Genomic DNA, 12,843 nt, shown 5'->3' with positions numbered 1-12,843 from the left:
ATTAACGGTGATTCCTTGCAGCAATATATTCGATATTCAATCACTTGTTCCCAGTATCACCACAATTCTCAGCATTTGACAGATTTCAGGTTATTAAAGATTAGGAAGACAATGAGAGAATTTTTATTTGAATTCCTGATCTCACTGAAAGATATTCTATAGCTCTATGTGTTTAATACTCGCTGGCATGCAGGTCCTTTTCTCTATCATAAACCTTGTTGTGATGATTAAGGAACGTGACATAACTCACTAGGAAGTATTTACTGAGAACTTGTCATCGATAAAACAGAGGACGCTCATCTGTGCGGAACACTTTGTTTTTTTTCTGTTTAATGGTACCCTTATGCATTTTCCTCTTCGGCACATTTTGATATCCTTTTCTCGAGTTTAAATGAAATTTACATCATGTCGACGTTTTCTTGCTTTTGTACCCATTTCTGACAAACAAAACTTGTTTTATTCAACCGACATCAATGATGCTAAAGTAAAGCATTCAAAGAATACCAATGGTCAAGTTAAACAACTTTCATCAAATTTGATGATCATTTTATTTTATATTCATACGGTATTGATATTCATATTTCAACAAATTTACAATATATTCATATCTAAAAATATATCAACAATTGATTCAGTCATATTACTTATTTCAAAATATCGAGACATTTCTATTACTGAAAGAGATGTTAACATTCATTCAGCGATCGAGATGACAAATGCAGTTAGCTATCTATAGCCTGAAATGTTTGATGTTTGAAGAACGTTATGTGTTATACCATGATCGGGAAAGTTCTTCCTCGAAATAGCATGTAACATACATTGTAGCATAACACTTATATGATGTTGAAGATTATGGAATGTGTGTATTTTGCCAAATGATTTCCTCAAATCTCGGTTGTATTTCATATGAAATATACACTAAATATGAAAGAACAAATTGCTCAGATATTACAATCTAGCTTCGTTCTCTCGCCTCACTTTCTGTAGGAGCCATGCAATCTGGTTTTTGTTCTTCATTACCTGGAAGGAAGGAAACAACACATTTATTATGTAAAAGTATTGTGAATTTGTAATATCACAGTTTCAACATTTTTTGTTTGTTCAATGGTATCTTAACAGTCAAATGATGCACTACATAATGATTATATCCATTTCATATGAAACTCCTGATCAGTAAAGGGAAACATTTATGACGAGTTTCATTTGCGGTCATCTGTGAGAAAAACACCATATCTGACTGAAACATACGTTTATTTCGCACTTTTGTCACTCCTTCATTCTGGTTTTGCTGGTGTAACTATACAAGAAATTAACATGTTGAGATACAAAACTCCCGTCCCTCCTTATATTTCCAGCGATTATTAAAATCGTTATCATTTGTTCAAATTGTATCGAATGTCCAATTACATGTAACAAGTTTGGTAAGAGCCTATATATCTCAGTGTAAAAGACGAACAAATGTATTGGCTAAATTTGCAACATATTGAATGGAAAATAATAGTCAATATACTGTACATGTTAACCTTGTGGAGTTAGTACAAACATACAGCATTATTTTTACATTTCGAAGAGATGTAAACGACAAAATCGTTGCTGATCCGTCAGCGGTCATGTGTTCAATATACCTGAATAGGAGCTGCATCTCGTCTACTTGGATAAATCCTAACTCTAACTTTATCTTACATGCATTACTGGTACATCATTCACGGTTAAGAACGTCTTTATGTAAGATGAAAAGGATTAAATCTCAAAAAACGTTTCAAATTGTTCAGATGGAGCTCTCTTTTTTAAAGATAATAACGCTCTACAGGTTTTCCGTAAGAGGCGGTAAACCTTTGGCTCTTTTCAACTTCGTTTTTCTTCATAGGAACATACTTTATTTCTCCTCGCCTTAGTACTAAACATTTGCCGAAACAATAAGTGAATGGTTCTGTTGACGTCCAAGACACTCCAAATTATCTTAAATTTGTTTCTCATCTAACTGCTTGTGTGTACATTGTTGCTCGGAAATCTACCTGATTCATACCATATACCTTTATGTTCGACCTCGTAACAGGTGTCAATAAAACATTATGTTACAATACTTCAGATTTGTGACACAAAGTCGTGCTTGTTTCTTATATAATATGATCGCCGAAAGATTTACTGTTGTGTACAAAATCATCTATCATTTATGATAAGAAGTAACAACTTTCACTGCAAATCTCGGTATAGAGCATTGTCTAGATGTGTCGGGAATAGTATATACATGGCACAAGGTATCATGACCTCCACAAGATCATCCATGTCAGGTACCAACTTCTCAAATATCAACATGACTTGTATTGTATGACAGGAACAACTTGCTATGTTAATTTGAATGATTAGATTACAAGTGACAAGACAAATAACAATAAAGAAGAAACCCGCGACAGGTACGGTGTAATCAGCAATTAATTAGGTTTACACATATATCTCTTTCCACGAGAGGTTTCAAGCGTAAATGCTTCATCGTTATCTCGAAAATGTGAATTTGTCGCATATTTTCACTGTGAGGGGCCCGATGTGACAGAATGGTTATTTTATTATTAATATCTAACCCTGGTTGCAAGTTCAAGGCTACGTGTCGCAGTCGCCACGTGCTGGCCGCAGATTGATAGTTTTTCTCCGGGAACTCAAGCTCACTTGACATGTACTTAAATGACCATGGTGGCTGTTTACAGGACGCAAAGCAATAATAGGCAGTTGAGCAAAAAATCTAAACGTAGAATTGAAAATCATTATTACCTTGATGTAAGAGTCTAATGACTTCGACTTATCTATACGAAAACAATATTCCTTCGCTCCACCACTGGTAGTCGTACTGATGGTGCGAAACAGTTCTTCATACTGGCGTGCTTCCCGATAGTAAGTCGTATTTTCTCCAAATGACAAATCACCTGAAATACAGAAGTCCAATCGTTCATCGTTTTCATTTGTTGATACAGCCTTAATAACGATAGTTAATGTCTATCTCAAGCTGCCTACATACAGTATATTTCTACAACCCCTAAAGTGACCACGAGCAACGTTTATACATATAAAAGCAAAATATATTACTCACTATTCATTGATAATCACCTACTGTTTGATAAAGATCTTAAAATGCAAGTAATGATATCATATTTTCCTTTAATTCTACTTCTGGCCGATATGTCTTCCAGATTGTTCCATGTGGACATGTTCAGTCAAAAATGAAAGCGAGTACACGCTGTTCCACCTGTACACCCTATAGCTTTGCTGAATATATTGTTGTTAAAATTAGTAAGGAAATAATTTTAAAGAACATTATTTGCGTAATTTTCTTTTAACTATGACACAAAGATGGACCAGACAACAGTGAAATATGTAATATGTAGGAGCATAGGAACGACGCAACCTGGCTTTTCACAACGTCAGGTTACAACAGACTTTTGAAATCTCAAACCGTGGTGTAAGGAATGTGGAATCGCTTCCATACTAAGGGTAACTCTTTCAGACGTCATACTAGAGGTCGTTCATTAGCTACAACGCGGCGCCGTGATCATCTTTTGCTCAACAAGGCACGGCAGCATAGGTTCCAAACTGCCACAACTTTATTGAAATGATTTCGTAAATTATTCTTGTACCCGAGTATCCATTTAGACAGACAGAAATATAACAGACCTATAAAGGTAATATTTTTCTCTATATACTTTATACGGTTCAGAATATACATATGTACTTAACATTATTCTAAAATTATATATGAAAATCACGAAATTTATTTAATTATCAGGCAAGTGCAGTTCCACGTTTAGAAAGACGAAATGGTTTTATGATGCAGTTTGGCGCTAGTGTGCCTAGCTTTAAATTTCTATTAAAATGTGTTATTCATTTGTTTGCCAATTTGTACAGTCTTTGTGCTGCAGTTACATTCCATGTTTGGAAATGGGGTACCTTATTACAAAACTATATTGAAAGGTTATATTCACTTGTGTGCCGTTTGTATAATACTTAAATTTTGCAAGCTTAAACATTGGAAGTGAACTTAAGTTCGCGAACTTTAGTGTTACCTTGGATACCACATTTTAATTTATTCAAATAGTGGCGTAATTCAGAGTATATTTAAGAAAATTGCTACCACAGACCATTCGATATCATGAACGTTTTTAAATTACGGGTTAATGAGCCTCCCCATCAACATTTTGACTTTCATTTGGGCTATTTTAGATTTCCTTCTATCGCCTTCAAACAGTTAAGGTCACTAACATACGTCCAAGAAGGAGGAACTGGCTGTATAACGAGTTAAATGCGTCACTTGCCAATGCTTTATCTTGTTCTAAATTTGATTTGATATTTGGTATTCGCTTTTGAGTATTTTGTTAAATACTTCCATTGCACATAAACTTATAATTACCTGATCCATAAAGACAGGACTCTCGAATAAATACGTAGCCTTCAGAAGGAACCCATTTCAGTATATTGTTCAGCAGACGTGTTGTGTCATTGTCGTCCAGGTACATAAATAGCCAGTTGGTAAAGACGAACCCAACACTATTCGGCTCCAGCTTGATATTCATAGCATCGTCGACGATGTAGTCTATATTTGTAAACATGCTGTTTACTTCTTTGTTTTTCTTAATGAACTTATCAACAAAGTCTACAGCTAACACGTGGTCAGCTGTCTTCGCAAGACTTCCCGTAAAACGCCTTTTAAATGAAAATAGAATGTAGCCTTTATTAGATTCAACCATTTCTTTCAGTACAGTAATACAGTAATGGTTGCATAAGATTGTTGTTAGGACAGTACAATGTACATTTATATCACTATAACTGAATACGCATTAGCCAGTTGTTTCTATCACTATTAAATATCTACATTGTAGCAACAACGCTCGTATAATGCATTTTGAAATGTTATTCTATACTTGTTTTACAAAGGATTGCCAAATAATCATGATTGTGATTCGGTTGATAGAACAACACGTATGAAACCTGCTCGATAAACGTGTTTTATTTATTTCCAAACTGAATGGTATGAATGCAATGATAATACATCAACCCTTTTCCAATCCTCCACTTCACTCTGATATATAAATATAAATATAAATTTCATTTATTTTACAAAAAATGCGAAACAAGGGGAGGAAACCAGAGTACCCGGAGAAACCCATGTGGCCGAGTAGGTGACCCCAAAATTTTCACGTCCGTGCCAGGAATTGAACTCCGGCTCCTATGTGAAAGGCGAGGATGTTACTGTCGCGCCATCCGACCACCCACTCTGGTATATTTAAAGACTGTGATGACTGGAAGACTTACCCGATTCCCGAGCCGAGTTCTACAACATCAAGACCTTGTAAGGTAGGGAGATACGACAATATTTCTGATGTGTCTTCCTCATGCAGCAACGGTGCTTTTGAATTTAACATCATTCCTTGGTAAGAGGCATCTTGTTGCTCCCAAGTCTTTCGCAACACTGAACGTTTACCTAAAAACAAAGAATGAACATAAAACATAGTGAAAACATGTTTTATAGAATTTGTTTTACTTAACTCTGATTTCATGTACCGCAGTGTACTTAATACATTTCATTGTTGATGAAATAACAAAATTCAAAATAAAATGTGTGGGGATAAATCATGACAGATAAACAAAAGAAAAACCAAAGTAATGACTGAAAGTACGAATCCTGTATCTGTATATCATAAGTAAGTGGGAGATAAGCATTTTAGTTTCGATCCTTAAAATAATACCTTCAAATTTGACAAGCTGGGTTGATATAACTAAAACTGCGATCAGAAACAAAGGAATTTTTAGGATATTGTTTACAATTTTTGAAACCTTTTAGATGGAATGGTCGTTTATTCGTGTTAATCATTATATCATTCAAGAATCTGTATTTTTTTACAACAAAATTCCAAAGAAAGAAGACCTAGCTTAATATATAATACTCCTGATATGTTGCAAAAAACCCATAAATTTCTGTATTCATAAAACAACTTAAAAACAAAAGTCATCAACTTACCATTATCCATTTTGAGAAAACACGAAGGCTTTCTATGCAGTATATATATAAGTTGATTTTAAATCTGATCAATATCTATTTGACGGCCGTCTTATAAATAACAGTGTAAAGTCCTACAGTTAGTATATATATAGTCGCGTGTTGTCACATGTGTTTCAATGTCATCCAATGTCAATTTTGTTTCAAGTTGCATTAGCATATAAGGCAAAAATATAATTGCATATGACACATAGAATCAGCATATGGTGTCAGAGAACAGACACTCTAACTTAAAAAAAATCAATATTACAACTTAATGATATATCAAAAATATAGTATAGTAAAATATGATATAGCAGCGATGAATCGCGGTATGGACACCTGTTATCAAAACAAGTTCTATATGTAACGGGGAACGTTACAAAACATATGTATGTGCATCCTCTTTCGTAATGGAACTAAATAACATTTCATAAAAAGTTTCAAGCAATCAGAGGCCAAGAAATGACGGTCAATTTCATGAGTAGGTAAAAAAGAAATCGTTGCAGTAGATATGCATACGCACAAATTTAAACAAAATGGGTAATACTGAAATTTTAGTCAATATCAGGCAAGGGCAGGGTGGCAATCTTTTTAAAATCAATAAATCAAATTTCATCATCTCCAAACAACGAACCATTAGAAGCCAGAAAATGACGGTTAGTTTGTTGAATAATATACTGAAGTTTCTGTAGTGTTCGTAGAACCTAAATATAGAAACATGGTCATTTTTCATTCAAATCGGACATGTAAATTATGACCAAGCAGAAGCCAGTAATTGCCGGCCATTTTGTTGAATAAGGAAACCGCAGTTGTGGCAATGTCCGTAGTCATAATACAACTTTTTGTCTAATTTCATCGACATCAAAAATGGAGGAGATGTCAAGGTCATGCTGGACCTCGGTAATCCTTTGTCTGGAGATGCGACAAAAAAAGTGAATTTTCTACATATTCTTATAACTTTTTCATTCATCTTTTTGGATGGCGTCCGATATAAGTGGATATTTGATCAGTTTGTAACATCTGACGTTTGAAATTCACAATGGAAATGTGTAATTTGGCATCTGGAGTTAGGACAATGGCCTAAGACCCCACATAGTGACTACTGTTAATGGCGTACTAGATACTGTACCTATACCTACCTGGATTACTGTATCTGTGATATATATGGATACTATGTTTTAAGGAAATCATGGCCGGTAAAAAACAAAGCTCGAGAGGCTCAGCAGTTAAGACTAGGGGGTCTGACAAGAATATCGAGGACAGTCTTGATGAGATCTCGGCCGTACTATCTACCCTCATTACAAAAAGTGACTTTTACTCCAAGATAAAGAACTCAAGGAAAGCAACAGAGAGGAAAACAGGTAGTTAGTGGATGAATTGAGAGGTAGAGTTTTCGAATTGGAAATGGAAAACGAAAATCTTTGTCAGACAATTGGTAACTTGAAAACACAAGTCAGTGGTTTACAGTGTGTAAAGGAGGATATGGATGCACGTTATAACGACTTGAACAACTCGGTCGACAGAATTCACTCCGAATCTATGGTATCAAGGACAATTCTGCATCGGAGTCGCTTGAGGAATGTGTAGACAAAATCGTGAATTTTGTGTCTTCAAAACTTGATGTTCGGATTACTAGTGGTTATATTGACATCGCTCACCATCTTGGAAAATTCGCTAGAGATAGACCCCGGAACGTCATCGTCAAATTTACTCTTAGACGGAAAAGAAATGAAATAAATCCGGATGTAGTTAAAGAAGACTGGTTACACCATCTTCGAAGATCTCACCAAGATCAACCAGCAGATCCTAAAGGACACCTACAAACTTCAGTGTTTAAAAACACTCGTATAGCGTGGACGGCAAGCTCTTTGCAATTATGAATGATGGAAGAAAAAGAAGACTTTTTATGCATGCCTCTCGCGGACACCTTTCTTTCGCGGACACCTTTCTTAAGAAGGATTCCAATTTCTTATAATTGTATATATGTATGTGTGACAGATAGCAATATCGGTGACGATCTTGGCACGCAGATGCCACCAGGAATTTTACGATATTCTTACTGAAACGGTTGAAGACTTTGCGATTAAAAAATCATTTTCTGTGGTGATTTATCTTGGTCCTGAGGACATCCTTTAGAAAGCGATTCAGGTTATGGAAGAACAAGATGAAGCAAACATAAGTGAGTTAGAAGCTAAAAAGTCAATCAGGGAAAAGAAAATCAAAGGCAGCATAATTAGATCACGTGCGAAGTGGGGGGTTGGGAATGGTCTAATCTCTTGGGTCAAAACATTAGATAACAAAGCCAGTGCTATAATTAATCAGGGTGGTAATCTGTCTTCTTTTTTTAAATAAAAAGGGATTTTCGATAAGGGGACCCGATCATCCCCTATATCTATATTCTGTGACGACAGTTTGGCAATTGAACTAAGAAACAATGAGAAAATTAAGGGTATCGGTGTCGATGTCTCCCCTATACTTCTGTCACAGTATGCAGATGACACTTCACTGGCACTTGATGGGTCAGAAAGGTCACTGAAGGAATCAATAACAGAACCTAACTTTTATGCACGAATATCAGGATTAAAAATTAATATTTCAAAAACTCAAGTGCTGTGGATTGGCAGCAAAAACTTCAGCATAGACCTATTCATTCCTGAACTTAATTTACAATGTGGTAGGGATCATTTCACACTTCTTGGTATTGAATTTCATGTAAACTAACCTCACATACCAAAACTGAACTTTGACCAAAAAATACTTGCAAAACTTAAATCACTTATTAGTACCTGGAAAAGACAATTATTAACCACTATTGGTAAAATAAACATAATTAAATCACTTTTGGTTTCACAACTTAACCATCTATTTATCTCGCTGCCAAACCCTGATGTCAAGTTTCTCTCTAAATTAAACTCATTGCTATATGAATTTAATTGGAGCAGTAAAACTGACAACGTAAAAGAAGATGTTATCCAGGATTACATTGATGGAGGTTTAAAATGGTTAATGTAAGAACCTTTATATATTCTTTTATGATTGGGTGGATTAGAAGACTTTTCCAGTCTACTTCAAAGTGGCAAGTAATTCTAAAGACCTGATGGCCAATTGTGGTACTGAATACATACAACGCTGACAAAATAAATGTGCAAACAAGTTTTGGTATGTTGTTTTTAAAGCATATGAAAATCTAACAACAATTAAACAATCAAATAACTATTGATAAGAAATCTTTTTTTTATTAAGGACTGGCTAGGAAAGTGTGTCATTGTTGTGAATGATCTGATAAAAGATATTAATTCTGGAACATTCTAAATGCTGTAAGGCATTTTAACCCTGATCCAGATTTTCCTTAGATAAAATTAGAATATCCTTTTATCCCCTTAAACTTGGAACATTTCTTTAAACAGCGTAAAGGTTCGAAATATTTTCATAGTATTTTAATAAAGAGCAATGTTATTCCATCAGGTCAGAAAAAATGGAATGAAGTCTTTGATTTTAGTGAATTTATATGGCACCAAATTTTTAAGCTACCCTTTCTGATAACGACAAATATAAAGTTCCAAAAATTCCAGGTTAGAAGTAATCACCACATTCTTACAACTAATTATTTTCTTTTTAAAACTCGATTAGCTATATCTCCTCTGTGTATACTATGCAACTCTGAGATTGAAACTATAACTCACATTTTATGGGAATGCAAAGAGGTTCAAAATCTTCTTAGTAGCTTTGAAGTTCTGTTAGATGCACTTATCATCCCATTTAACTTTAATAAAAGTATCCTGCTTATTTGGTTTCTTAATACAAAAATATAAATAGTAAAATTGAAAAATTAAAATGAATTATCAAATTGATCGTTTCCTGGTGATGAATCCCATACCATGCGATATTTCAGATAGCACATATGTGATATCTAAAATATCGCATGGTTCTCTCCGATTGGTCCACACCTCATTATGGAGGTGGTGCCTATTTCCAAGTGGGCGAGACAGATCAACAAAGACATAGGAAAGATTTCGAACAAATCTTTAAAACATAAAAAAATATATATATATAAAAACAAGAGAGATTTTGTTAAATCGATATGCGTCGCTTTGACTTTAGTTAATACATTCAAACAGTTCTGTAAAAAAAAATAAAAGTACAACGCATTACTTACTCGAGAACAGAGATCAGCACATGAACACTGTATAGCCCTACATTGAATAAATTCATGCTTGTCGACGGCCTATGATAATATTTTATCATCGAGATCGCCGAAAACACCGGCGTCGATGTTTCTTAAGTCTTTTCTATACGTTGTCCAGCTCCGACATCTCTGACATCTACTAATGAAATGAATTATTACTGTGACAGAAAATGGGATGGGTAAGAAAATAGCGGGAAAATCATCGACTTGACACTTGACACTAATTGGCTACTAATAGGTTCTAGCTCCGCCCCTTGGCACGTGGATGAGAAAACCTCGGTGGTCATTGGATAAAACAGATACATAACTGACACTCGTAATGTATCCTTCGGACTCGTGTGATATATCCGATACATTACTCGTGGCCATTATGTATCTTTTACATAAACAGGTAGAAGTACGAATATATGAATCCAAAAATGTAATGTGAAACGCGTGCATACGCACCCATTCTCATATACATAACTCAGTGAAATCGATGCTTACATTAATACAAATATTGTACTGATATTTATATCTTTACGAAAAACATGTCCCGTCAACATTACGTTTAAATAAAACGCAATAAATACGTACTCTTGAACATTTTATATTGATATAACATCGATAGCACTGATGTTGGTTACGGAAAGGTGAATGCCGCATAAGTTTAAACGCACAGCACCCTAAGAGCGTTAACCGTAAGATAAAACAAATTAAAACTGGTACTTATACATTGTTTATGTACATGTATATCAGTAAATGTATTTTAGATCATCAACAAAGGTATCAATGACAAACTTGTTTTTATCAATCAACATCGACGTGGTAGTTTACGATTGTTTTTCCTTTGGTTTCAAGCAGCCAAGTGCAAAAAGAGTAAACAAAACACTATACAATAGAGAAAGAGAGAGACAGACATTGTTTCTATAATTATAGTTACATTCAAAAACTTACTGAGTTTATTACAATAGACTAGATCACAGTTTGAGAGCATGATACAAATACTTTCCCAAGTTACATAAGTCTTTTACATTAGGAGTTTTAAGTAAATATACTAATTTGAAAACGGAGGGATTACTCCTATAGTATGGTTTAATATATTTACGACGCAAATTCTTATAAACAGGACATTTAAGTACAAAATGGAATTCATCCTCAAAGTCGGAATTACAAAGTTTGCAAGTGCGCTGTTCCACAGGAATATTTGTATACCTTCCTGTCTCTACATTTAAACAATGAACAGATAAACGTATTTTGGTGATAAGTTTCTTATACTTAATAGGAATAGGCTTACACAGGTACAGTTGTAGTGAGACTTTGTCAACCAAATGTTTATAATGTTTATAAAATACATATTTGGAGGACGAATTTAAACGACTGTTGGAGTTGATCAGACAATCTTTGTTTAGCAACAGCTTAAAAAGATTTTATATTAACAGACTCCTGTTTTAACCGGTGGTCATACATACCAAGAGAACATAACTCGTTCTTAACAAGTGACACCCAACTCTTACAGTTTGGGCTAGATATACATTTGTTATACATATAATCGTAGCAATTTCGTAATATACAGTTATCTGATTTCATGAGTTTACACCAATATTTAAATATTCTCAATTTACGTGAATAAGATAAAAGGAATCTTCCAAGTTCAAGATACACCATGTCATTAGCCGTTGATCGTTCAACTCCTAAAATGTTCTTACAAAAACCTAAATGTAGCTTTTCAATATCTGGTGCGGTATGGAAGCCCCATATTTCGCATCCATAATTTGAGACAATGTTGACATAAGCATCAAATAATGAACAATAGGTTGTATAGTTGAGTTGCATTGACACAGTATTCTTTTAAGTCCAAATAAAGCTTTACGACTTTTAGCGGCGAGGTGCTTTTGTGTCACATTAAATTTGCCATTATAGTTTAAAACAAGTCCAAGGTAGCAAAACCTATCAACAATTTCAATAAGATTTCCTTGGTAAAACCAACGTTCGCATTCTTTTATGTTTCCTCCGTTTCTAAAGACTACAATTTTTGTTTTAGCCGTGTTTACAGTTAAGTATAAGCAGATTGTGTATTTAGCATGTCCTGGAGGCTTTCAATGGCTTCGGAAAAAAGAACCATGTCGTCCGCATACATGAGTAGGAAGAGAGATAACTTTTGCAATTCAATAGGCGTAACACCACTATTTAAAAACTCAAATTCGCAATCATTTACGTATAGAGAAACAACTAAAGGGGAGATAATTTCCCCTTGTAAGACTCCCATATTGTTGTTGAAAAAATGTGATAATTTAGCAATATGTAAGACACTTGATTTTATGATGGTATATAAAGACTTTAAACAACATTAAAAATCTTACCACGAATGCCAAGTTTTGAAATTTTCAACCACAAATGAGACCTGTTGACGCAATCAAAAGCTTTTTGAAAATCCACAAAGCAACAATATAGTCTTTTACGTGAGGACGCTAATGTCTTTGTAAAAAGTGTATGTAAAGCAAAGATTGCGTCAACAGTTCCCATTCCTGGTCGAAAACCAAACTGAGCATCTGTTAAAACGTCATCATTTTCGGCCCACTTTAGTAGTCTTGTATTTAATACAGATGTAAATAACTTAGTCATACAACTTAATAAACTAATTTCTCTAAAA

The 12,843-nt window shown here is 34.5% G+C and overlaps 1 protein-coding gene across 1 annotated transcript; it reads right to left on the bottom strand.

Moving 5' to 3' along the window:
• Positions 1 to 948: 948 nt before the first annotated feature.
• On the bottom strand, positions 949 to 6,014 carry LOC132561110 (uncharacterized). Its single transcript, XM_060225841.1, has 5 exons — positions 6,005 to 6,014; positions 5,299 to 5,467; positions 4,397 to 4,689; positions 2,767 to 2,918; positions 949 to 1,020 (listed from the first exon to the last, which is right to left on the bottom strand). Exons 1-5 carry the CDS (start codon positions 6,012 to 6,014, stop codon positions 949 to 951), a joined length of 696 nt encoding a protein of 231 aa, XP_060081824.1.
• Positions 6,015 to 12,843: the final 6,829 nt, after the last annotated feature.

The sequence above is a fragment of the Ylistrum balloti genome, unplaced genomic scaffold (genome assembly GCF_031769215.1).
Source record: "Ylistrum balloti isolate Yb309-2 unplaced genomic scaffold, AGI_CSIRO_Ybal_v1 Utg371148, whole genome shotgun sequence".
In the NCBI taxonomy this organism is placed as follows: domain Eukaryota; kingdom Metazoa; phylum Mollusca; class Bivalvia; order Pectinida; family Pectinidae; genus Ylistrum; species Ylistrum balloti.
Note: the sequence above shows the minus strand (reverse complement) of the source record. Positions and strands in the feature narration are given on the sequence as shown.

Excerpts from the sequence above, each read along its gene's own strand:
- LOC132561110 (XM_060225841.1), bottom strand. Across the intron at positions 4,690-5,298 it reads GAACTCGGCTCGGGAATCGG|GCGTTTTACGGGAAGTCTTG; the intron begins GTAAGTCTTCCA and ends TTCATTTAAAAG. Across the intron at positions 1,021-2,766 it reads CATTAGACTCTTACATCAAG|GTAATGAAGAACAAAAACCA; the intron begins GTAATAATGATT and ends CCTTCCTTCCAG.